At 59.9% G+C, this 23,732-nt stretch overlaps 2 protein-coding genes across 6 annotated transcripts; both read right to left on the reverse strand.

The window, feature by feature from the left end:
• Positions 1 to 85: 85 nt before the first annotated feature.
• Positions 86 to 13,704, reverse strand: C14H17orf99 (chromosome 14 C17orf99 homolog). Its single transcript, XM_047758588.1, has 5 exons — positions 13,587 to 13,704; positions 10,453 to 10,554; positions 813 to 1,085; positions 553 to 658; positions 86 to 368 (listed from the first exon to the last, which is right to left on the reverse strand). Exons 1-5 carry the CDS (start codon positions 13,615 to 13,617, stop codon positions 263 to 265), a joined length of 618 nt encoding a protein of 205 aa, XP_047614544.1. The 5' UTR covers positions 13,618 to 13,704; the 3' UTR covers positions 86 to 262.
• On the reverse strand, positions 11,852 to 23,732 carry TMC8 (transmembrane channel like 8). 5 transcript variants are annotated; one of them, XM_047758579.1, is made up of 17 exons: positions 23,325 to 23,732; positions 22,454 to 22,693; positions 22,164 to 22,312; positions 21,708 to 21,857; positions 21,318 to 21,400; positions 20,664 to 20,800; positions 20,219 to 20,366; positions 19,685 to 19,855; positions 19,236 to 19,375; positions 17,621 to 17,744; positions 17,187 to 17,284; positions 16,804 to 16,987; positions 16,513 to 16,643; positions 16,273 to 16,431; positions 15,869 to 15,947; positions 15,384 to 15,483; positions 11,852 to 13,764 (listed from the first exon to the last, which is right to left on the reverse strand). In XM_047758579.1, exons 2-17 carry the CDS (start codon positions 22,612 to 22,614, stop codon positions 13,706 to 13,708), a joined length of 2,073 nt encoding a protein of 690 aa, XP_047614535.1. In that variant the 5' UTR covers positions 22,615 to 22,693; positions 23,325 to 23,732; the 3' UTR covers positions 11,852 to 13,705. The 5 variants fall into 5 exon arrangements, 4 of the variants coding, with proteins under 4 accessions (XP_047614535.1, XP_047614534.1, XP_047614533.1 ...); XM_047758578.1 differs by lacking the exon at positions 11,852 to 13,764 and adding an exon at positions 14,189 to 14,634; XR_007131943.1 differs by lacking the exon at positions 16,513 to 16,643.

Consider the following 23,732-nt stretch of genomic DNA (forward strand, 5'->3'; position numbering starts at 1 on the left):
AGGCCCTTTCGTTGCCCTGGTGGGGTTACCGAGCGCACGTTCCTGCGCCCAAGGCACTGGGAGGCGAAATCAAACCGAAACGTGGTGGTTTGGAACAGAGGAAGGGTTATTGCAGGGCCGGGCTCAGGCTCCCCACCCCCAGCCCCTGAACCCCCCAAGGAGCTTCCGCAAGGCATTTTTCAAGGCCAGCTGGGGGTTGCAGGTGTCTGTGACCAGCTCCCGCTCAAGTCTCCGACTGGTGGCCGGCGAGGTGACAGGGCCGTTAATGTGACCAGTCCTGAGGAGCCAGGAGGTCTGGGGGCCGCGTTCTCACGATCATCAAGAGATTAATTTCTTCCACCTGGTGGGGGTGTCTGGCATCTGGAAAACTTCAGGAAATACGTGTGAGGTACTTTTTTTCTGGGCACTTCAGAGATAAGGGACAGCAGAGGAGCCGAGGGAGGGGTCTGTTCCAGGAAGGCCCCAGAGGGTCCTGCTTGGTTACAGTGGCAGCCCAGCCCTAGGACCCACCAGCAGCTCCATCCTCCCCCACCTCCAGCACCCATCTCCTACCTGAGGTGCCTGGCCCTGCTCAGCCTCCCCGAAATGACAGCTACCGTGGAGAGGACAGCTACTGTGGAGACGGCCAGCACGAAGGTGGGTCCCTCGGGCAGCTTTCCTGTGAGGGAGGCAGGGTGGCTGGGCCGGACTTCCTTTAGGCCCGGCCAGGGGAGGTGTGGCGGCTTCAGGACGCCCTTCCGTGCTCTTGGCACCTCCCATTGACTTCCCTAGAAGTGCCAGCTGTCCCTCTGGAAACCTAGGGGTCTGCTCACCTGGGGGCACCAGTGTGAGGGCGCTGTGCTGGGCGCTGATGTTGTTTGCAGCCTGGCACCTGAGCCAGCACGACGTCTGGGTGAGCGGGAAGGAGAAGTTGGCAGCTTCCTTGTAGTTCTGTGTCTGCTTCATGTAGGTGCCACTGTCCCTCCCGACAAGACTGTAGGTGATGGGTGGGCTGCCCGAGGATGCCCAGCACGACACCTTCACCCAAGGGCCCGACAGGCCTCCGTCCAGCAGGATGAAGTTAACCAGCAGCTGGGACACGGGCTCTGGCAGGTGCGACAGGGAGACTTTAACACCCTCTCCCCAGCAGATCCCCTCACTGCACAGCCCCACGAGCCTAGAGGCCTGACTGCTGCTTCCTCCAGGCAGCCTTCTGGATTACTCCCTCCGTCTTGTGTCTGAGCTGCTACCCTCAGATCTTTTAACCACCCAAGAAGTTAAACCATCCTTGCAGTGTATATATGCCGTGCAATTTCACCTTGGGTTTTATTCTCACGTAGTATATTCTGGATTGCTGGACTTTGCAGCTCAACATACAGGACACCAAGTTAATTTGAATTTCAGATTAACCCTGAATAAAATTTAGTATGAGTATGTCCTGAACCTTATGTATCTGGCAACACTATTTATCGTCTTTCAATCTTGACTTTTTTTTTTTTACTGGAATACATGCTCCTTCAGGATATGAGCTGCCACGTAGGAGGTCCCTGACAGCAGGTTAAGGATCTGGTGGTGTCACTGCTGTGGCTCAGCTTGCTGCTGTGGCTCAGGCTTAACCCCTGGCCCTGGCACTTCCATGTGCCGTGGACATGGTCTTGATTAAAAAGAGAACAACAACAAAAAAGAACTCAGAAGATTCAGGACTCTAGAATTTCCCCAGCGCCATCAGCCTAGTGCTGTCAACAGCCTTACCTCTGAGTAACAGCCGTCTCCTGTCTTCCCGGTAGTCGCCCCCCTACTAAAACCTCCCCCTGGAGTCTTTCCCCTCCTGGGGGAGGACTGTGATTAACGCAACCTGAGGCCCAGGGAGGCTGTGACTTGCCCAAGGCTCTGTAGCCTGTAAACCCTCCCGGGTGGTGCACCAGCCCCCAGGCTCTCCCTGCCTGGGTTTTGGGGGGGGTCTCAGCCCTGCCGCTGGCGAGCCGTGCCCTCTGCTTCACACCCCAGGCCTCCCACCAGGATGGAAGCCTGGGTCAGATCCAACAGCAAAGGGAAGGGTACCAGTTCGGAGCTCAAGAGAGGGAGGCGTGAAGCCATCCTTTGCCATTTGCTAGCCAGATGGCCTGAGGCGACACTGTTCATCTCCAAGAGTTGTAATGTCCACTGCAAACCTTACTCTCGTGCCGCCATGAGGATTAAACTAGACATGGCACAAACACAGCCTTCTCTACCAGCTTGGGGTCACGGCTCAACAAATGGGGCCCAGGGCCTGGTCACTGCTGCCCTCCGGCTGTTTCTCACTCTGCCTTCAGGACCTACCCCGGCCTGTGACCAGGCCCTGAGGGACGGAGAGTGGCCCCTGAAGGCAGGCAACTTGTCCCATCTCCTCCCTCCTGCCTCCGTCCCTCTAGCCCTCACCCTGAGTCCCACCCCAGGAGTCTCCATTTATCTTCCAGACCCTGCGCTGCAGGGGTCCCTGCCGCGCCCAGGGCACTCCGTGCCCCACAGCTTCCCTGCAACTGCAGCTGGGTGCTCGGTGCGCGGTGCGCCCTGTGTACCCCAGGTGGAGGCTGCCCGGCAGGCGTAGGTGAGTGTGACCCCGATGGTGTGGGAGGCTGGGTTGTAGGTCCCCACCCCCTCCTTGGTGAGCTCAATGGCCCCACCGCCCCAGAGAGAGGAGTTGATGGACGGTTGTACCCCCGGCGAGTGGTGCCTTATGAGAACTTGGCGGCCTCTGGGGACAACCTCCAGGACTTTGTGGGCCATCTCGGTTAGCAAGCTGACTGCTGGAGGGTGAAACAGTCCAAGGAGGAAGGAAACCAATATTGATCAAGTACCTTAAGAAAATGCTGGAGTTCCCGTCGTGGCGCAGTGGTTAACGAATCTGAGTAGGAACCATGAGGTTGCGGGTTCGATCCCTGGCCTTGCTCAGTGGGTTAAGGATCCGGCGTTGCCGTGAGCTGTGGTGTAGGTTGCAGATGTGGCTCGGATCCAGTGTTGCTGTGGCCCTGGTGTAGGCCAGTGGCTACTGCTCCGGTTAGACCCCTAGCCTGGGAACCTCCATATGCTGTGAGGAGTGGCCCTAGAAAAGGCAAAAAGACAAAAAAGAAAAAGAAAAAAAGAAAAGAAAATGCTGGAGAAAGAAATGCTTGGAGTTCCCTGGTCGCTCAGTGGGTTAAGGAGCCAGCATTGTCCCTGCTGTGGCTCAGGTTCGATCCCTGGCTTGGGAACTCCTTTTTTTTTTTTTTTCCCCACAGCCGCAATTGCGCCATATGGAAATTCCTGGGCTAAGAATCAAATTAGAGCTGCAGCCGCAGGCCTAGGCCACAGCCACAGCCATGCCAGATCTGAGCCACATCTGCACGTGTGGCAACACTGGATCCTTAACCCACCAAGCAAGGCCAGGGATTGAACCTGCCTCCTCATGGATACTAGTTGGGTTCTTAACCTGCTGAGCCACAGTAGGAACTCCTGGCCTGGGAACTTCTCCATGCTGCAGGTGAAGCCAAAAAAAAAAAAAAAAAAAAAAAAGAAAATGCAGGTTTGGCAATTCTTCAAAAAATTAAAGAATTACCATACAACCCAATAATCCACTCCTAGATATACACCCAAAGAACTGAAAACGGGCTCTAGCAGAAACTCACACCTGTTCACAGCAGCACTATTCACAACAACCAGAAGGTAGAAACAGCCCAGGTGTCCATCCATGGATTATGGATCAACAAAACATGGTCCAGCCACACAATGGAATACTATTTGACCATAAAAAAGAAACAAAGCACCTACACCTGCTACAATATGGATGAAATTATGCTGAGTAAAATAAGTCAGACACAAGAGGCCCCATATTGTATGATTCCATTCATGTGAAATACCCAGAAGTGAAAAATCCCCAGGAGTTCCCATGGTGGCTCAGCGGAAATGCATGAGGTATCCATGAGGACATGGGTTCGATCCCTGGCCTCACGAAGTGGGTTAGGGACCTGGCGTTGCTGTGAGCTGTGGTGTAGGTCGCAGACACCGCTTGCATCTGGCATTGTTGTGGCTTGTGGCTGGTGGCTGCAGCTCCGATTCCACCCCTAGCCTGGGACCCTCCATACGCCACGAGTGTGGCCCTAAAAAAAAAAAGAAGAAGCTGCTTCTGGGAAAATGTCTGCCTCTTGGGTTTAGATTCTTCCTGCCCAGAATATTACTATAGAAATAAACTGAAATTGGAACACGAGCAGGAAGCACAGCGTTTGGAACACAGGTTGTGGGGCTGACACTGGATTCAACATCTAGATTCAACGGTTTGGTCTCGGTCATTCTTGCACATCGGCCTGGCCCTCGGCAGGAGACCAGAAACTTGCCGAACGGAGCCGTTACGCCCCGCTTGCACGCTGCAGCGTGGCATCTGCTCCTCCTCCTGGGAGAACGCGGTGAACCCTGAGGACGCACCTGAGCGGAGGATTTCCTCCCAGGATGGGGACAAGCCAGGTTCAGAGGGGACCAGCCTCCCATGAGCTGGCCTGATCCTGGCCCGTGGCTGGAGGCGCTCTCAGGCCTGCCCACCTTCGAGCTCAGAGGCCGCCTCATCCAGACCTGCGCTAGGTACCTTTGCGATCAGCATCTCTGCCATATACACCTCTGCCCTGGGCATCTGCACGGTAAAGGTTCTCACGACCTAACGAATTGGCAGCAAGGCAGCTCTGCGGTAAAAGACGCAATAGGATGGTCCGCAGTTTGGTTCCCTCCCAGCGACATGAGACTCCCACGTTTAGGTCACATGAATGTGAGCCCTCCCGACAGTCTCTACAGCGGCAGGTACAGATGCAACGGTCTTAAAAGAGCGGATCGTGAGAGCTCTGTGATGTTGACTTGCTGGAAAATGCAGTGATGGAGTTCCCATCACGGCTCAGTGGTTAACGAATCCGACTGGGAACCATGAGGTTGTGGGTTCGATTCCTGGCCTTGCTCAGTGGGTTAAGGATCCGGCGTTGCCGTGAGCTCTGGGGTAGGTCATAGATGTGGCTTGGATCCCGCGTTGCTGTGGCTGTGGTGTAGGCCGGCGGCTCCAGCTCCGATTCGACCCCTAGCCTGGGAACCTCCATATGCCACAGGAGCGGCCCAAGAAATAGCAAAAAGACAAAGGAAGGAAGGAAGGAAGGAAGGAAGGAAGGAAGGAAGGAAGGAAGGAAGGAAGGAAGGAAGGAAGGAAGGAAGGAAGGAAGAAAGAAAGAAAGAAAGAAAGAAAGAAAGAAAGAAAGAAAGAAAGAAAGAAAAAGAAAATGGAGTGATAAAACTTACCAGAAGTGTGAAGTGAGAGAGTATAAAGCCAGATGGCAAATTACACTAGGAAGTGATAACGTATCGCTTTGCAGATCCCTTAGTGATTTGAACCCACATTTTCCTGAGAACTTTGGAACATCTAGCATCGGACATGTGACCATCCGCCATGAACGCACGACCTGAGACAAGCTCCATCACCAATCTGTGTCCTCATGTTTGGAAACCGATACCCCTCTCTCTCTCTCTCCTTTTTTTTGGGGGGGAGGGGCCACACCTGTAGCATATGGAGGTTCCCAGGCTAGGGGTCAAATCGGAACTGTAGCCACCAGCCTACACCACGGCTCACAACAATGCCGGATCTTTAACCCACTGGGCAATGCTAGGGATTGAACCTTCGTCCTCATGCATGCTAGTCAGATTAGTTAACCCTTGAGCCATGACAGGAACTCCCCCCCCCCCTTTTTTTTTGGCTGTGCCCACAGCATATAGAAGTTCCTCAGCCAGGGATTGAACCTGCGTCACAGCAGTGTCAATTCTGGATCCTTAACGACCAGGCCACCAGGAAGCAATTTTGGCAAACAAGAAAAAGTGCAAAAAAGGATAAAATACTATGAATGAAAGAACTTGGAAGACAAGATACAACCCAGAAAATAAAATCAGTTATTTGTGCAGTATTACCATGACGCTATACACATTGTAAATATCTTTTTTTTTTTCTTTTTGTCTTTTTGCTTTTTCTGGGGCCGCACCCGCGGCATATGGAGGTTCCCAGGCTAGGGGTCGAATCGGAGCTGGAGCCACTGGCCTACGCCAGAGCCACAGCAACGCGGGATCCAAGCCACATCTGCGACCTACCCCAGAGCTCACGGCCACGCTGGATCCTTAACCCACTGAGCAAGGTGCAAGGTCAGGGATCGAACCCGCAACCTCAGGGTTCCTAGTCAGATTCGTTAACCACTGAGGCACTATGGGAACTCCTACACATTGTAAATATCTTAAGATATTTTCTATTTCATAATAAAGTCTTTAAATGTCCCTTTTATTTTCTGTTGTTTTATCTTATCGGCACAATTGCCTTACGGTCAATCAGTTCGTTACACAGTGACACCGCCTGTGGCAAATAGGTTTACTGGGAAAACACCGGACGTGGCCAGACCCACTGCAGGATCTGGGCTGCAGGGGCAGTGCCTGGGCTCCTGCACCCAGAGAGGTCATCTCGTTCAAAGGGACAGTCAGGAGAAGGCGTCAGAGGGAAGGACCCAGACCACAAGACACACTGCTGGGGCGGAATCCTAAACTTGGAGAGAATGGGCGGAACCAGAGAAACAAGCCACTTAGGAAAAGCAGGACTTCAGAGGGACAGGGAGGCTCTTCGGGGAGACCAGGTGCTCACAGCCCCCAGGGGACCCTCCTCCCTGGACCCAGGACCAAAACCCACTCTCCAGCCACTCCCAGCAGACAGGCATCCACCCACACCGGCTCTCTGCTTAGGGGAAACTTTTCTGTTTTGTAGGCAGATCCTGGAGTCAATTTTGATGCAGAAAATACCTCTTAAGATCTTCCTATTGGCCTGGTCTTGCCCACACCAAATTCTCTAAGACGGACTGGGATTAAACAAAGCAGCCTTCTGAATGGGAGCTTGGGAGGGAAGGCGGAATTGTTAATGGGCTTGTCTTTTTTTCTTTTTCAGCTGTGCCCGTGGCATACAGAAGTTCCTGTGCCAGGGCTCCAACCCTCACCACAGCTGTAACCAGGGCTGCTGCAGTGACAGTGCCGGGTCTTTAGCCTGCTGAGCCTCAAGAGAACTCACATACTTTTTTTTTTCCCCTCATGCACTATTTCACGCGGGATCTTTGAAGTTACATAGAGCTCTATCTAGAGTTTGATCTACTCTCTGGGGCGCCAGTTTGCAAACTGCTGCCAGCAAATTTCATCAATGCAACTCTGGGGCCAAACGGCCAACGGCTCAGCGCAGAGACCTCTGGAGGCCAGAATCTTCCTCCCCGGGGAAAAGGGGGGTCGAGGCTTGTGGGTGATGACACTTTTTTTTCTGCTCCCTTCAGGGCCGGGAAATGCCCTTGATTATAAAAATGGAAAGAAAAGAGCCAGCCCCCTTCGTTTCCATTCTGAGAGCCATTAATAGAAGCTGGATTTACATAAAATCACAGACTGGAGCCACTTTCTTTTTTTAGGGCAGTAGAGCTTTTGCTTTTTATTCTAATAAGACTTGTGTGGTTTTTTTTTTTTCCTTTTGATTAGCTTCTGCATCCAGCCCACTGATAACAAGTCCATCATTTAATTAAGTAACATTCATCAACGGTGTCAGGACACTTGAAGGATGGGCTGGCACAGCGAGAGTTTGATGAAGTGAGCAGGACTCCCTGGGGCCCGGAAGCTGAGCCAGGCCAGGGCTGGGCTGAGGGGGCGGCTGTGCAGAGCTTCCTCCTGTTGCCAAAGCAAGAAGGAGCCACTGACGGCTGTGCCCAGGCCGGCCACGGGGCTGCTGCCCATCTGGGCTCCAAGGCCCTGACCTCTCTAGCTTGTTTCTGTGATGACCTGAAAGCTTGGGGATTCGAGTTCCAACCCTAGAGACCCGATCCATTCGACCCGAGGTGGGCCCAGGGATCTGATTTTGAGCAAGCAGCCCACCTGTTGAGCATTGTCGCGTGTCCTCCAAAAAGACCTATTAAGCCTTAACCCAAGTACCTGTGAAGGGGACCTTACAGATGGACGCCAATGACCCATGCTGGATTGGGAATAAGAGGAGAGCGCACACACACACACACACACACACACACACACACGCACGCACGCACGCCGTGAGAAGACAGGCAGAGGTTGAGCGGAGGATTGCCACAGCCCCCGCGGGAGGCTTCAGGCTCCAGAGCCTGGAGAGGATCGCTTAGCCTGAGAGCACATGGCATGCGGCACTTTGTCAGGACGCCCTGGAAACTCGCACCGCCCCCTCCAAGGGATGCCTGTGAAACGGTCTGCAGCCTGGCCCTGGGGCCGCCGGTGAACGGGGGCCCGTCCCTCACAGGCGCTCGGTCCTCTCGGGGTGCCTACGCTGTGTGAACCTGTCCTTCACCCAGACGCCCCCCCACTCCCTGGACGTGGTCCTCGGTGCATGGCAGCCCCAAGCGAGACCCCAGGCTGCCCGGCCACCCCGCCTTCCTGCCCCACGACGACCAGGGCTCTGCAGGTCCCCTACACGTCCCACCTCCCAACCTCGAAACGCCCCCCAGCCCCCGCCCTCTGGTAGCTGGGCAGGCTCAGTGGGTACAAGCTTTCCTCTGTGTCTGGGAAACCCACCTCCCTTCCCCTGGGGGCTGTGCCTACACCTGCCGCATCTCAGGTGGTGGTGGGTCCCCACGGCCTTCCGGCACCGGCCTGGGAGGGCGAGGGCAGGCAACCTCTTGATGTTTCTGGACCATTTTCTCTCCTCCCTCCCTGAACGCCAGCCTTGAGCCTCAGTGTCTTCAGACACTGCCCCGCCCTGGTTACAATCGCCTAGAAATGCCATCTGGCCCCGGAAGACTCTTGCACCTGGTTCCTGAGACCTATGCTGCAGCTGTGCCAACGCCAGATCCTTAACACACCGAGCAAGGCCAGGGATCCAACCCACTTCCTCATGGACACGAGTCAGGTTTTTAACCCACTTAATCCCAGTTCCTGGGAGTCTCAAGACTACACTTGCCATAATTCTTGGGGATTTCAAAATACACAGAGGCAACCTTTCCAAAATCTTGGCTCTTCAGCTCCCGAACAGCCACCCTCTTGCTCCCCGTGACAGGAGTCCATTGTGAGGCTGCCCCTGAGGTGGCCAGTCCTCCAGCTGCTCAGGCCAAAGACCTGAGAGTCGTCTTCCGCAGCTCGGCTCTCCCACCCATCCATCGGCAAACGCTCTTGGCCTGACCTTCAGAGTATACCCTGACCACCTCTCCAGGCCAGCTGGCTATCACCATCTCTCCTCTGGACACTGGCAACAGCCTAACGGCCCTCTGGGATTCTACCTTCTCTTTTTCTGGCCACAACGTGGGATGCGGAAGTTCCTGGGCCAGGGATCGAACCTACGCCACAGCAGTGACAACGCCAGATCCTTAATCTGCTAGGCCACCAGGGAGCTCCAGAATGTGCTTATTTTTATCATTATCTGTCCCTCCTGCCCCACTAGAATGTGCGCTACGTGACAGCAGGGGTCGCTTTTGTTTCTGCACCTGTGTGTCCATCTTGGTGCCTTGAGTAGCATCTGGCACCAAACAGGCGCCCAACCAGTAACCGCCGAAAGAATGAACGAATGAACCGTTTGCCAGCTGGTTTCTTAGGAGTCTAGTTAGCAGGACGTGCTCAGCAAGAGTCTGAGCAGAAGTCAGGGGCCAGAGGAGGCTGGACCGGCCCTGCCCAGGTACTTCCGGAGACCCAGAGGTCTGGGCCGGGCACTGTTCTCTTTTTAACGGAAACACTATGATGTGTTTGTTTTTAAAGCAAATGAGGAAATGATAGTTCAGCCTGGGCCGCTTTCAAGTGGACCCGCCCTTAAGTGGAACAGAGGCGGCTGCAACCTGAGTGTGGGGAGCCCCAGCTTCAGACAAGACCAGGAGGAAGGGCAGCCCCCTCTTGGACAGGAGGTGTTTGACCTTGACCTTAAGGGCGACACGCTTTCCTCCTGCTTCACAGGTCCAGAAGTGGGGGCAGGGGAGAGGGCAGGAGAAGGAGGAGCAGGCTGAGGGGAGGAGGTGGGAGCAGACGCACCACCTCCCCTGGCTCTGTTACCCCCACCCCCGGGAGCAGGGGAGTTAGGGGAGCCAGACTTCCTCATTCTCTCTCCGCCCTCCTCCTGGGTCGAGGTGCCCCACCGGAACACCCCCAACCTCCTGGGGTCACACCCAGCCAGAGGAGCTTCAGCTACAGAGCAGGCACTGGGGTAGAGTGATTGGGGCACAGCTGCCCAGGAACATGCCCTCTGCCCCCTGTAACTGGCGCTCCCCCCCCCACACTCACTCACAGCCCAAGGGGAAGGCAAGACCTTTCCTTGCCCAAGTCGCCACCAACCCGGAGGGATGCCCGCCCACTGCCCCACCTGCTGAGGCCTCTGCTCTCCCAGGGCCCTGCAGGGGTGGAGGCTGGCTTCCAGAATGGCCCAGCTGTCCAGCAGCAGACATCACTCCCCAGCAACAACCCCCCCACCCCCGCCAAAGCCTCTACCATGGGTGGGGGCTCTGACTCCAGGGGCCCCGGTTGGGGGCACTTCTCCGGCCAGCATGCTGGGCGACACGCTTTCCTCCTGCTTCACGGAACTCCTGGTGGCTGGAAGAGAGGAGAGGGTGACGAGGAGCGCCCCGGCGGAGGGAGGCCCAGGACCCCACCAGCACCTCCACTCACAGCAGCTCCTTGGAGTCCACAGCATTTCATATCATGAGCCCATTTTGCAGATGAGTAGAGAGGGCCCAGGAGTTCCCGTCGTGGCTTAGCGGTTAATGAACCTGTCTAGGATCCCTGAGGACGCAGGTTCGACCCGTGGCCTCATTCAGTGCGTTAAGGATCCGGCGCTACCGTGAGCTGTGGTGTAGGTCGCAGACGCAGCTCAGGCTCCTGCGTGGCTGTGGCTGTGGTGTAGGCCCGGCAGCTGTAGCTCCAATTTAACCCCTAGCCTGGGAACCTCCATGAGCCGCAGGTGGGGCCATAAAAAAAAAAAAAAAAAGCCAGAGTGGGCCCAGAAGCAACTACTGGGCTACAAGTGCAGTCAGGGGCTGGTCTGAGACGCAAGCCCAAATCTCCTCTCCAGCCTGTGCTTCTGGAAACGTCTGGGCCTTCAGGCCCCACCACTGCCGTGCTCCCTAGACCCGGGACCCTGAGCCTGCCACCCCAAGGCCCTGGCAGCGGCCGCTCCCAGCATGCCTGGGTGAGCTCACCTGGCACCGCCAAGCAGAGCAGCAGAAGGAGCCTCATGGCTGTGCGGTGTGGGGCCCTCTGCCCGGGCCAGCCAGGGCTGCCTTGATCAAGGCCACCCCCACCCATCGCTCCCTGGGGGGGGTGCGTGCCTGCAGTGGGGAGATAACCTGGAGGCAGGGCTGGGCCCAGAACAGTGGCTCTCCTCACACCCCTGGGAACGAGGAAGGGGCTGGAGCCGAACCAGGGCTCACACTCAGCGGCCACCGCTGCGCTGCAGGAGCCTGGGCTTCCGGGTTCAGAAGGTGGAAAAGTCGCTGTCCTCACCCCAGGACGCCTCATGGGAGCTGGCAAGGGGGCGGGAGCTTGCTGAGGTTGAGACGGGCTCGTCCTGCGCTATCAGATGAAATCGTGAGGGTCCTTCGAAGGAGAACTGGTGGGTTGGGCCCCTCGGGGCTGGGGCTCAGGGCAGTCGGGAGCACAGAGAGAACAGAGGGGCCGGTGAGTGGGGACCAGGCCCCAGGCAGGACGGGCTTCTCCCCAGCCAGACCTTTTTTCTTTCGTCTTTTTAGGGCCATACCCGTGGCATACAGAGGTTCCCAGGCTAGGGGTCGAATCGGAGCTGTAGCCACCAGCCTACACCACAGCCACAGCAACGTGGGGTCCAAGCAGTGTCTGTGACCAACACCAGATCCTTAACCCACCAAGCGAGGCCAGGGATCTAATCTGCGTCCTTGATGGACACTAGTCAGATTTGTCTCCGCTGAGCCACGAGGGGAACTCCAAGGTCTTCTTTTTGAATGAAGTCGCTTCATCGAGCCTCGCCCTCTTGACACACTGACACGGTTGCCTGCCATGTTTTTCTCCTGGCATCACAGGACGGGGGCCTTTCACTCATACGCAGGCACCTCCCTCAGGGAAGAGGTCGGGTCCCCCGGGGACCACGGGCTTCCCTCCACAGCCACCCCGTCAACCCGCACCCCCAGCACAGCTGGAAGGGCACCTGCCCGGGGAAGGCCAGTTACAGCCCTGCCCCCGGGCCCCGAGGCCCCGAGGTCTGGGAGTGCTGGGAAGCTGGTCTGGGCAGGGGACCCTGCCCATCTTCGAGCAGCAGGGGGGAGGGGCGGCTGTGTGCTGGGGGTGGGGAGCCAGAGCCTGGGCCCCAAGTCCTGGAGCTCCTCTGGGGACCAGGTGTGCCTGCCTCCTGGGTAGTCCCTTCTCCCCAGGGGGCAAGAGTCGGCATCTGCCCCTCACCACCCAGCTCCTGACTTGCACCCCTGGGAGGTGCCCTGGGGACCCACTACCTCTCTGCACTTGGGAAGCAAGAGCTAATTTGTTTAGTTTCCCAGCAAAATTCCCGTCTAGAAAGTCTGTTTTCATCCTGCAGAGAGGGGCCGGAAGGGATGGAGGACGGGAGGCAGACAGCGGGGCTGCCTCAGCTGCTGCCAACTGACTGCCTGAAGACCCGGCTTCCCTCTGAGCTGTGCTGGGCTGGGACTGGAGCTAAGGCGGCTCAGGAGCAAGCCCCCCGTCGGTGCTCTTGGGGAGCCTGTCCAAGCAGAGAGCAGCGGGCGGACTCGAGGGACAGCTGCTCCAGGCCTCGGGGGGACCGGGGACCCCTCTCCAGCCACGGCCTGCGTGCCCATCAGATCGGGACTATTCTCTCCTCTTCTCCACAGGCTCCGCAGGCCTGAGGAGGCCGCCCCAGCTTAGCCCAGGTCGCCCAGACGGAGGGCAGTCGGGGTGTCCTCCTAGCTCTCCGGTCGCCCACTACAGACCGAGGCCCAGTCTCTGTGATAAACAGCCTTACCAGCATCTCCTCGTTCCCTTCACGGCGCATTCCCGGGAGGGTCCCCCGGAAGGGGTCTGTGCTTGGGCCGGCCTGGCCTGCGTAGCTGGGCGCCCTCCCGGGGCTGGGGGGAGAGTGCTGAACCCCCCGGGGTGGTTCCCTCCTGCCCGTGTCCCCCTGCACTGGGCGGTGGCACCTGGAGAGGCCCCCGATTCACTTATTGCGACACCCCCCACCCCGGGGCTGTCCCTGCAGAGGCTTGCCGTCCCCAGCCCCCTGCCACCTACAGAAAATCACCCACGCCCAGCCGTGGGTGTGCTGTTCTGTCCTCACTCTGACAGTCCTTGTGGCCCGCAGCCCAGGCCAGGGGCCTCGGCGTCCATTCCCGCAGCCCAGCCCCACGCGCAGCCACCTCACACCTCTGCTCAGGCCGCTCTTCCGCCTTCCGCCCCCGTCTGAGCCCTGCCTCCTCGAGGCCCCGCCGGGCCCCTGCCCCGAGAAACCCTCCTGCTGCCGGTGACAGCTCCCCCCGAGCTGGGCAGGCATGTGCACAGGGGCCACCGGGGCCACCTCCCATCTCTCCTGCTCTGCTCCTTTAGGTGAAGGACCGCATTGCAATCGGACCTCAACGGCCAGGGAGGGAAGGGCCAGGACTACTCACGCATCGGGACACTTCCTCCATAATGGCTCATTCCGTCCTCGCAACTGCTCGCAGAGGGTGGCGCTGTCCCCAGGTTCTGGCCGGGCCAGCTGAGGCCCAGAGCCTGGGCTCCCCAGGGTCTAGCTCTCGTCCCCTCCGTCTCCTACCGGCCCTGGGCTGCGCTTGGCCGGTTCTCTGACTGCACGTGAAGGTGAGGAGGACACGACGCTTTGAGGCTGCAGGTGGCAGCACTTAGCGCCCATCAGCATTGTCCCCAGGGGCTCCGGAAACCCCTCCGCTAGGCCCCACCCTTTGAGGAGGTGGGGCAGGGCCTAAGAATTGGCATTTCTGGAGTTCCCGTCGTGGCGCAGTGGTTAATGAATCCGACTAGGAACTATGAGGTTGCGGGTTCGGTCCCTGGCCTTGCTCAGTGGGTTAAGGATCCGGCGTTGCCGTGAGCTGTGGTGTAGGTTGCAGACGCGGCTCGGATCCCGCGTTGCTGTGGCTCTGGCGTAGGCCGGTGGCTGCAGCTCTGATTCAACCCCTAGCCTGGGAACCTCCATATGCCGCGGGAGCGGCCCAAGAAATAGCAACAACAACAACAACAACAAAGACAAAAGAGAAAAAGAAAAAAAAAAAAAGAATTGGCATTTCTAACAAGTTCCAGGGTGATGTTGGTGCCCACACTTTAGCCCTCAGCTGCTAATTAACATGCGTCACTTTCTTTGGGGCCAGGCTGGTCACCTCCCCGGACTGAGCACCCAGCTCCCTGTGTCTCCCTCGCAGTCTCATCACCAGCCCCGCAACAGGGCCTGCGCTTGTTGACAGACGATGGGTCATGTGATGCTGGCTGAGAGAGAAGGACAGCGACAGGAGGAGCCGAACCAGCCAAGCCTCTGATGACATCGCAAAGCCCCTGGGCTGAGGGCACCAGGCCAGAGCCACCCGGATGCCGGGTCGAGGCGGGGAGTCCAGCCAGGCGCTGGAAGCAGAGGCTCTCAAACCCGTCCTGGGGCTTCTCCCGAACTTCGCTCCCAGGAAGGAGGCCACAGTACTTGAGCCTGGCTGCCTGGAAGTTTCAGAAAGTCCCGATGCCGGGCTGCTGGCTGTGCCTGGATCAACCACATCGGAACCGCTGGCACAGGGCCCTCTTGGCAGGCATTCTCTGGGACCTAGAGCTCCAGGTGGAGAGCCCCTGCAGCCCTGGCGCCCAAGGCTTGGGGATCCTGGACAGCCAGCACCCTCCCTCTCAGGGCCCACACAGTGTGGCTCACAGCACAGGTCAAATCTCAGCTCTGCCCTGCTGACTCCTAACATCTGTGGCCCTCAATGGTCGCACGCGTGAGGGGGGGATCAGGAGGTTGGGTCGGGTGTGAGCAGGCAGAACACAGCAGGTCTGCTGTCACTTGGGGCAGGTCCCCCCCACCCCCCTGCGCCCGGTAGCAAGTTCTGAGCACTCCCAGTGGATGTGTATTATTTACAAACTGCCTTCACTGACGACTGACTGGACCGTGTAATGTTATCAACATCATAAAACATTCGACAAAAATAGAAATTCTCAAGGACTGAGATAAAAATATCAATACAAATTCCCGTCTGGAATGTACCATCCCACCTGGAAGGCCCACCGAGAGAGGCGGTGGTCACCAGGGAGCTGCGACGGGGGCCCTGGGGAGGCTCTGGGAAGAGGTGGGGGCCGGTGCTACAGCTCGGAACCACTGGGGAAGCGGAATCAAAGGGAGGGTCCCGGCCTGGGGGACCCGGGTCCTGGGGAGCCCGGGCAGGGGGATCCGGGGCAGAAGAATCTCAAGCGCGAACCTCGGGAGAGAGGGGACTCAGGCCCCAGAGAGTCGCCAAGGCCGGGCTCAGGCAGCAGCCGCGACAGGTCATCCACCAGGTGCCACTTCTCCCGGACTTGCTGGGGCGGCGGAGGGGAGCGAGGGACGCATAAGGAGCAGGGTCGCCTCCAGCAGCGGGCGGGGCAGAAGCCGACCCCGCCCCAGCAGCTCCGAGGCCCCGCCCCGCCCCAGCCCGGCCCCCACCTGCGCCCCGCCCAGCCCGCCAGAGACCACGCCCCCACCAGAATCCCACTATCTGCCTCAGCCCAAGGCCGCAGTCCCATTAAATCAGGTCCCCAAGCCTGAAGCCACATTCCTGTTGTCTGCCTCCCGGCCTGAGGCCTAGGATCCAGTTCCCTCCCTCCACCTTCCGCGCTTTTATCCGAAGCCTGAGGCCATACTCCCAACAGGGTCTCACCCCAAGCCGTGGCCCCTCCCCAGTCCCCCAGTCCAGCGGAAACTCACCCACACCAGCTGCTTCCGGAGCCCCCGGATGGCTCTTGCATTGGCTTGGGTCTGGGAGACGCACACGGTCAGACCAAGGCTTTGGACAGACAGGGATGCAAGGTCACCCCCATACTTCCTCCCTTAAAAAAAAAAAACCCTCGGCCCCTCGCCTCTAAATGTCGATTAAGAGAAACTCAAAGGCGCTGCTTCCCCGGGGGCCATGTAAGGTGCCCGTGCTCCGCATGAGGACCCGAGGGGCTTCCCAAGGGCACGGGGGAACGAACCCCAGGCCACCTGCCCTCGTCCTGGGCCGTCCTTGTCTGGCTCCCAGACTCCATGCGGCTGGCTGGGGGTGTCCGGGAAGGAAGGAGCCCTCCTCCTAGGTGATCCCTCCCTCCGCCCCCCGCTGCCCTGAGAGGCACCTGAGCAGGATGAGGAGAGGGAGGCTGAAGGCGTGGGAGCCCAGGTAGTGGAGGATGTGCTGGCCGAGGGGCGGGAGCCAGAGGGTCACCAGCTCTGGGACCACCTGCCAGGGGGCCGAGTAGTTGGTGAAGAGGCCACAGTTCCAGGAGGAGTGGATGCTGGGGAGAGACGGCCAGAGGAGGGCTGGTGTCAGGGCCCGGTGAGGAGCTGCTGCCCGGCGGCCCGGCCCCTCCTCTCACCTGCTGACCACATAGCCCAAGGGCACGGTGGCCAGGAGCAGGCCCAGGACGAGCACCAGCTGGAAGAAGAAGAGGGAGCTGGAGGCTCGGAATCGCCGAACGGAAGCCCTGGAGTTCCTCAGCAGGGTGTACTGGGGGAGCAACAGCGTGGGGTGTCAGATGGACGCCCCAGAAGGGACAGGCGGGGCAGCAGCAGGAGGCGAGGCTGCTGGGTTGATGGCGCTCGAGGTGCCCACACAGCTGCGCCCCCACCCCCACCCCCTGCCACCCCAGCCCAGCCCGCGCTCTCACCTTCTTGATGTAGAAAGTGAGGAAGATGAAGACGCTGTTGAGCAGGGGCAGCAGCGGGCAGTAGAAGAGGCCCATCCAGGTGACCGTCTGCCCCTCCACAATGTCCAGCACATTCTTGGGCACCAGGAACTCCTCCCGGTCCAGCCAGACCCAGAACCTGCCCGAGAGCCGCTCCACCAGCAGCCTGGGGGAGGGGAGCGTCCAGGTACCCACCACCCAGCAGGGGCGTGTGGACCTCGCCGGTCCCGGCCGTGGACCGTCCCACACTCCCTCCCACGGACACACGTATGTAGAACTGCGCACCCTTGGCTGTGGGCATGGGCCATCCCCAGACACACTCACGCCACCCCGTGGTGTCCCCCGCTCCCCGCTTCGTGGCTCACCTCCTAGGCAGCGTCACAAGGAAGGCGAAGGCCACCGTGAGGAGGAAGTTGAAGATGCTGAGCTTGAACAGCTCCTCCCCCACCGAGTTCTCCCAGCACTGGTCAGAGGAGGCATTTGTCACCACGCTCTGTCCCCAGTAGCCTTCACCCGCCCGTTGGGGGACTCTGCGGTATAGGGGCCTTGCTTGGAGTCTGATATGACTGCTCAGTGAAACCCCAGACCCGCAGGGTAAGATTTGAGCCGAGAAAGCCCCCTGTCAGGGCTGCCTCCTTGCTCAGCGCAGAGTGTGCCACCCCCTGGAGGTGGCTGCTGGGAGGGCAGCTCTGCCCACAGCCTCCCACCAAGGCGAAAGCCCGAGTGGGACCAGGGGATGGAAGAGGTGGGGCTTTGCGGGAGGGCGGGAGGTACAGGCCCTGACAGAGGCAGCAGCCACCTGGTAGTCACAGGCGTTGTAGCCGTAGGACTCGCAGCTGGTCTGGTTTCTGCCGAGGCACAAGACAGTCTGGCCCAGCGAGAAGGAGAACATTCCCAGGCTGGCCAGCTTCAGCACCACGCACCTGGGGGGGGCGGGGGTGGGGGGCTGTGTCAGGGGAGCCCAGGACAAAGGTGTGGCTGACATCCGTGTGAGCCCAGCCCCCCCGAAAACACAGAGCCCAACCTCCTCCATCTGTGGCCATGTTCCCAAAGTACGGCCTCAAGAACCTTGGCCTTGGCTCCAGGTGATTCACAGCAGAAAGGTTCTTTTTTTTTTTTTTAATTTTATGGCCGCACCTGCCGCATGTGGAAGTTCCCAAGCCAGGGACTGAATGTGAGCCACAGCTGCGACCTGAGCTGCCCCAGTCAGGTTCTTCAGCCACCGCACCACAGCGGGAACTCCGCAGTAGAAAGGCTCTGTTTCAGTCAGTTTGGGAGGCACTGCCCCCAGCTTGGAGACTCACAGGCACATATGCGCCTTTCTGTCATTATCGCAGGTGGGATCCTCTAATGTGTGTGGCCTATCAATACACAGTCCCTATGTCACAAACACAGGCGCACACACTCCTGAGTGACACGTAACCGGCTCCCACAGGAAGGGCGGCCTAACCCCAGACCTCTGTCTGCCCGCGTATTTTACCACTGACGAGGGCAGGAGCCTGGCCGGGATCAGTGGTTCTGCAGGGGGGGCTGGGTGGGTAGGGGCTTTTGTCTTTTTTTCTTTTTTTTTTTTTTTTTTCACGCGCACAGCATGTGGACGTGCTGGGGCCAGGGACTGAACCTGTGTCGCAGTGACAGCACCGGATCATTACCCTGCTGAGCCACTGGGGAACCCGAGCGGGGAGGTGTTTTTGATGTCTCATTGTTTGAACGTTTTGAATTGTTTTACCACATGCATGTGCTATTACTCATTCCAAAAATACAATTCCAAACCAAACACAGTCCATCTTGGAGGGACGCTGAGCGGGCTCCGGACAGCTTTTGCCCCAGGGAAGCCGGAGGAAAAGCAGGCCCTGCTGAGTGAGGGGTGGGGGGCAGACAGAGAGAGACCCTGCACCGGAGCTGGTGGCGGGGGCGGTCCTGCAGGTGGACCTGAGTCCTGAGAGGGGAGATGGAGCCCTGCGGGTGGGGGAGAGAGAGCCTGCCTTTGAACACCCCTGTGGGAGGCACGGTGAGCCTGGCACTTTCGAAGCTCAGGTTCCTCACTCATCCAGTGGGAGAGGATAGTTCTGACCTCACAGGTCACATGAGGTGTCCAGGTGAGAGGTACAGGCCCTTGGAGCACGTGGGGGGAGCTGTGTTCCTGACTGTGAGGCTGTGGTCCCCAGTGTCCCCTGGCAAGAGTCACTGGCCCCTCTGAAGGCTGGAGCTTGGTCCAGGCTGCTGGCTTGCTTTGGATGGAGGGGACGGGGGACCTCAGACCAGGGCCCACAAGACCATGCGGAGGCAGCTGCCTGCCCTCCCTTGCTCTCGGGACCCCTGGGGCCATGTGATAAGCAAGGCGGGTGGCAGGACACAGCCCTTCCCTGCCTTCCACGCGCCGTCCCACCTGTCACCCCCAACGTGGCACTCACCAGATGAGGGTGAGGTTGACCTCAGTGTTGGGAGGGTAGTTCTCCAGCTGGACCAGGAAAACAAACAGCAAGGGGCCGAGAAAGTTGACCAGGGCGATGACCCCAGGAGGCAGGTACTGGAGCAGCAGAAACAGGGACTCCTGCGGGGAGAAGCAGGTGAGGCGGTGCGGTGGGCTGGAGGGCCCCCAGTGGCTCCCCCATTCCCTCTGACCCCTCAAGTGTAACTCTGGCACAGGCCTGGCATCTGGGAGCCCACGGAGTATCCCCAGTGGCAGCATGGCATGGCAGTGTGGGCAACAGCCACAGGTACAGCCAGTCTGACTTGGTCGTGACCTTGGGTGAACCGCTGTAACCTGAGGCTCAGTTTTCTCTTCTGTAAAGTGGGACCACCCCACGTCCTCCCCAGTTCTGGCCGGAATTAAATAAATGCACTGTCAGTCGCCTGGCACCTCCTTGTTGTCCTGCGAGTACGTGGTGGCCCAGAAGATGGCGCTGATGGCCCCCACCACCAGGAGCCCGATGAGGACATTGATCCGCACGTAGGTGAGCCGGTGGCAGACCCTCTGGGCCCGGGTCTGCTGCTGCACCAGCAGCAAGTGTCGCCCCTCCTCCAGCTCCACCTGTGGGGGCAGGTGCGGAGGTGGGTGAGGGCTGGCCAAGCGGAGCAGAGGCTGCCTGCCAACAGCCCCGGGTTGGTGCACATGGGGAAACGGGCTGCCAGGCTCTGGGCAAGGTTGGGGTGACGCTGGGACGGGGACAGCCTGGCTGGCTTTATCTCGAGCACCCCCAGCCCATGCAGGTGAGCGCTCACACCTGGACACGGCACAGCCCCGCCTCCAGCTGGAAAACCCTGTGTGTATACACGCTGGCAGGCCCACTCACACTTACCCAGACACACACAAGCACACACACGGTCCCCACATGCCTCACACTCACTCCCACTTACACTCACATCTCACACTCGCCCACATCCATGCACGCACCTTGAACTCGTTGCTAATCTCATGCTTCTTGATGGTGGCTGCCCCCTGGCCCTGGATGCAAAAGTCCCAGGAGGAGAAGACCTTGGCACTGAGGGGCGATCTGTAGTCCTGGCCCAGGAACAGCTTCTGTGGCAGCCCCTTCACCATCCTGGCGGGGGCGGGAGGCCAGGGCTCAGCTCTGATCAGGCCGGGAAGCCCCTGGCAGCCCCAGGTGCCGGCTTGGGCCTTGGCCTGGGTGGGGGGTGGGGATATGGGGCTGGTGGCTCCCACCCCTGAGGTCTGCAGCTGGGGAGGCAGAGTTCAGGCCCTGGAACCACCCATGAGCCTTACTGAATGGGGGCAGGGGTGGGGCCTTCCTGTTAACTTGGAGGGGTACCACGCCAGGGGGAGAGCTGATCCAGGAAGACCCCCTGGAAAGGGGTAGAGGCAGGGGCTCTGCTCTCACCGCTGGAGAATCCCACAGAAGCAGAGGAGCAGGCAGGCCAGCGGGCTCAGGAGGTAGGCCAGGCGGATGTTGTACGCAGAGCTGCTCTCGGGCGGCGCCCGATATGCTCCGTAAAAGAGGTAGGTGTTGTTGAAGGCCTGGGGACGTGGGTGACAACTGAGCCCAGGGACGTGGGTGACAACTGAGCCCGCTGTGTGCTAAGTCTTTGTATTAACCCACCAATCCTCTTATAACCCCATCAGGTAGGGAGTAAGCGTACCCCCACTTCACAGAGGCTCAGAGAGGTCAGGCACCTTGCCTGAGGACACACAGCTTGGAGGAAGAGCAGGGACTGGAGCACAGGAGCCTGCGCTGGAACCACTCAGCGGTTCCAGGGCAGGGGGGTGCTTATCCCAGGAGCCTGGGCCCTTTACCTCTCTTGTCCCTGGTACCCCCACCCCAGCTGGACTCTGAGAGCCGTGGGCACATGTCCTTGGACCTGGCTGTGCACAGTGGCCTCAGCCTCTCTCAACCCATTGCTAACCCAACCAGCCTGTCCATGTGAGACCGTCCCCCTAGAAGCCGACATGCTCTTGCAGGGGTGGGGGTTCCTCTTGGACTGGGGTCCCCTGAGGCCAGATCCCCAGGTCCCTCAGCCGGGACAGACCCACTCACCCGGCCAGTTAAAATGTTCCAAAGTAGATTGTTGAACTTGGGAACACCCGTCTGGGCTTGGCTGCCACTGGGACACTGGAGGGCTGTCGGGGCGGGAGGGGGCCGATAGGAAGTGTCCGCAAGGGATAAGAGAGGCCCTGCCCCTCCCACCCCACAGCCCCCAGTCTCGGGGGGAGGCCTGAGCAGGTCCGAGGGCACGTCAGGATGCCTGTCATGCAAAAGGTGAGGTCAGCTAGTGTCCCAGGGCTGGAGCCAAGCAGGACCAAGCCCAGGGTGGAGACACAGAGGGTCAGGGCTGTCCCATCACTCTGAGCCCGGGACCAGCCCCCGCCCCCAGGCTTCAGGTGCGCTGGGGAGCACTGTTTCCTCCTCCTTGGGCCAGGCACTCACTGAAGTTCAGAGCAGGTCCTGGGTCGGGGGGGTGGCGCCAGACCAGGGGCAGCAGGATGAAGCTGGAGTTCAGAAGCAGGGTCAGCAGATTAAGAAGCAGCAGGAAGCGGAGGAAGGTGAAGTAAGACTGGATTCCGGTGCCGAAGAGGCCTGTGGGGAACAGCAGATGGGCCAGGAGGTGCCGAGCAGGGGTGCAGCTGGTGTCTGTGGGGTGAGGGCTGACCAACCCAGCGGGTGTGGGTGACCCCGCCTCACCCACTTTCTGGAGTACTTAGCAGTACCTCTAACAGCCACCAGGGGTGCCCTCACCCATCAAGGTTTGGGGGTGCGCGGGCGGCTGGTGGGGCCTGAGGGGTGCAGTGGCAAAGGGGGAGGATGCCCTCTCCTGGTTTCTAAAGTGGACACTGAGACCGTGGAGAGGGGAGGTGGGACGTGGGGAGGGGATACAGTTCCTACCCCCGATCTCGTAGAGAGCCCCCTCCCAGAGCCCACAGCCCTGGGCCAGCTGCCGCGCGGCCTCCCCCAGTCGCTGTCCTGCGATCTGCCGCCTGCGAAGCCACTGCTGCCACCAGGAGCTCTTCACCCCCTGGGGCTCCCGCAGCTGCCTGGGATGGGGTGGTGATGGGGGTGTCCCTGAGTCACTCAGTGTGCCCACCCCTGGACCGGGGAGTCCCTCCCCCATCCAACAGGCGCCTCCTCCCCCTCCCCTCCTCTGGGCCGTGTTCTGCGCTGCGCTGGGCGCTCACCGGATGAGGCGCCTGTCCACCATGGCGTAGGGCAGCATCCGCAGGGGCTCCTGGGAGGAGCACAGCCGCTCCATCTCCTGCTCCCACAGGTCCTCGCCTGCCGGCTTGGGTTCTGGATCCTGGGGGGCCTGGCCCCCCTGCACTGACCACTGCCGCAGCATCTCTGGGGTCTGGGGTTGCAAGGCCTCCCTCCTGGGAGAGACGTGGGGTGGCTGCTGGGCGAGCCTCAAGGTCCTGGCCCTGGGGTGGCCAGAAATGAAGAGAAAGAACCCTTTTGGAGGAGGTCCAGGTCAGTCTCCAGCCACACCTCAAAGCAACACATGACCTCAGTTTCCCCATCTGTCAAATGGGCAAAAAGGTCCAAAGGGCTCAGAAAGAGAGGGTGTCACAACAACGCCAAGGCCAGGTGTGGCCACAGGTAAGCGTGGTGGGCCCAAGGCCCGCTCTGCCCCACTCCAACCGGCTACCGGAGGCCACAGACAGGCCTTCCCAGTTACCCTTTGGCAAGAGCCATTCCCTGTGCTGATTCTCCCATTGGGGAGACCTCCCTGCGCCAAATCCCAGCACTTCCCGGGATTCGACCAGCCCGCAGCAGCACCTCGGACCAGGACGTGCTGAGAGCCCCCCTCCCCTCGTTTTCTAGTTGGTGGTCCAGCTTCCGGGACTGGTTCTGGCCCAGTCCCCACCACGGAACCCAGATAAGGAGCCTGGCTCCTGCTCCAGCCATGGGAAGGGCAAGAAGGGACCCCTCTGCCCCTCAGCAGCAGCTCTCCGCGTCCCCCTCCAGTCCCCAGCAGGTCCTGGGTCTCAATTCTCTCTTCCGGCCCCTCCGGGGCCGCACCCCCGCGCCCCAACTCTGCACCCAGCTCACCTGGGCGCAAGAGCCGAAGGACCCGAACGCGACCCTCCTCGGACCGGCTCCCGCCACTCCAGGCGGGGCAGCGAGAGAGCCGAGGGGAGGGGTCACATGACAGGAACCCCAGCTCCCCCTGCCGTTACCTCCCCTCTCCCCCACCTCCGCCAGTTCCTCCGCTCTCCACTGAGGCGGGCACTTCCTGCGGGGGCGCGGGGCACCGGCAGGCAGGCAGGTGAGAGGCGCGGCGGGGCGCGCCGGGCTGGGGTCGGCCCTTCCCCTCCCCGCGGGGGACCCGGGCAGCGGCGCGGCTTCGGGGCCGAGGGTCTGGCCCCGCGGGGCGGCGGGCGGCGGGGGCGCGACCCCGCCCCTTAGCCGCCGGTAGCCCGGGCTCGGCTCGGCTCGGAGGGCGGCAGAGTGACGTGG

The sequence above is a fragment of the Phacochoerus africanus genome, chromosome 14, assembly GCF_016906955.1.
Source record: "Phacochoerus africanus isolate WHEZ1 chromosome 14, ROS_Pafr_v1, whole genome shotgun sequence".
Taxonomy (NCBI): domain Eukaryota; kingdom Metazoa; phylum Chordata; class Mammalia; order Artiodactyla; family Suidae; genus Phacochoerus; species Phacochoerus africanus.

Excerpts from the sequence above, each read along its gene's own strand:
- C14H17orf99 (XM_047758588.1), bottom strand. The coding sequence starts at position 13,617 with ATGAGCCATTATGGAGGAAGTGTCCCGATGC. Across the intron at positions 1,086-10,452 it reads AGTCAGAGCCCCCACCCATG|AGCCCGTGTCCCAGCTGCTG; the intron begins GTAGAGGCTTTG and ends CGCACCTGCCAG. Across the intron at positions 369-552 it reads AGCAGGGCCAGGCACCTCAG|TTTTCCAGATGCCAGACACC; the intron begins GTAGGAGATGGG and ends TATTTCCTGAAG.
- TMC8 (XM_047758577.1), bottom strand. The coding sequence starts at position 22,614 with ATGCTGCGGCAGTGGTCAGTGCAGGGGGGCCAGGCCCCCCAGGATCCA. Across the intron at positions 16,432-16,512 it reads TTGGGCTATGTGGTCAGCAG|CATCCACTCCTCCTGGAACT; the intron begins GTGAGAGGAGGG and ends GTCTCTCCCCAG. Across the intron at positions 15,484-15,868 it reads TCCGGAAGCAGCTGGTGTGG|CAAGTCCGGGAGAAGTGGCA; the intron begins GTGAGTTTCCGC and ends CCGCCGCCCCAG.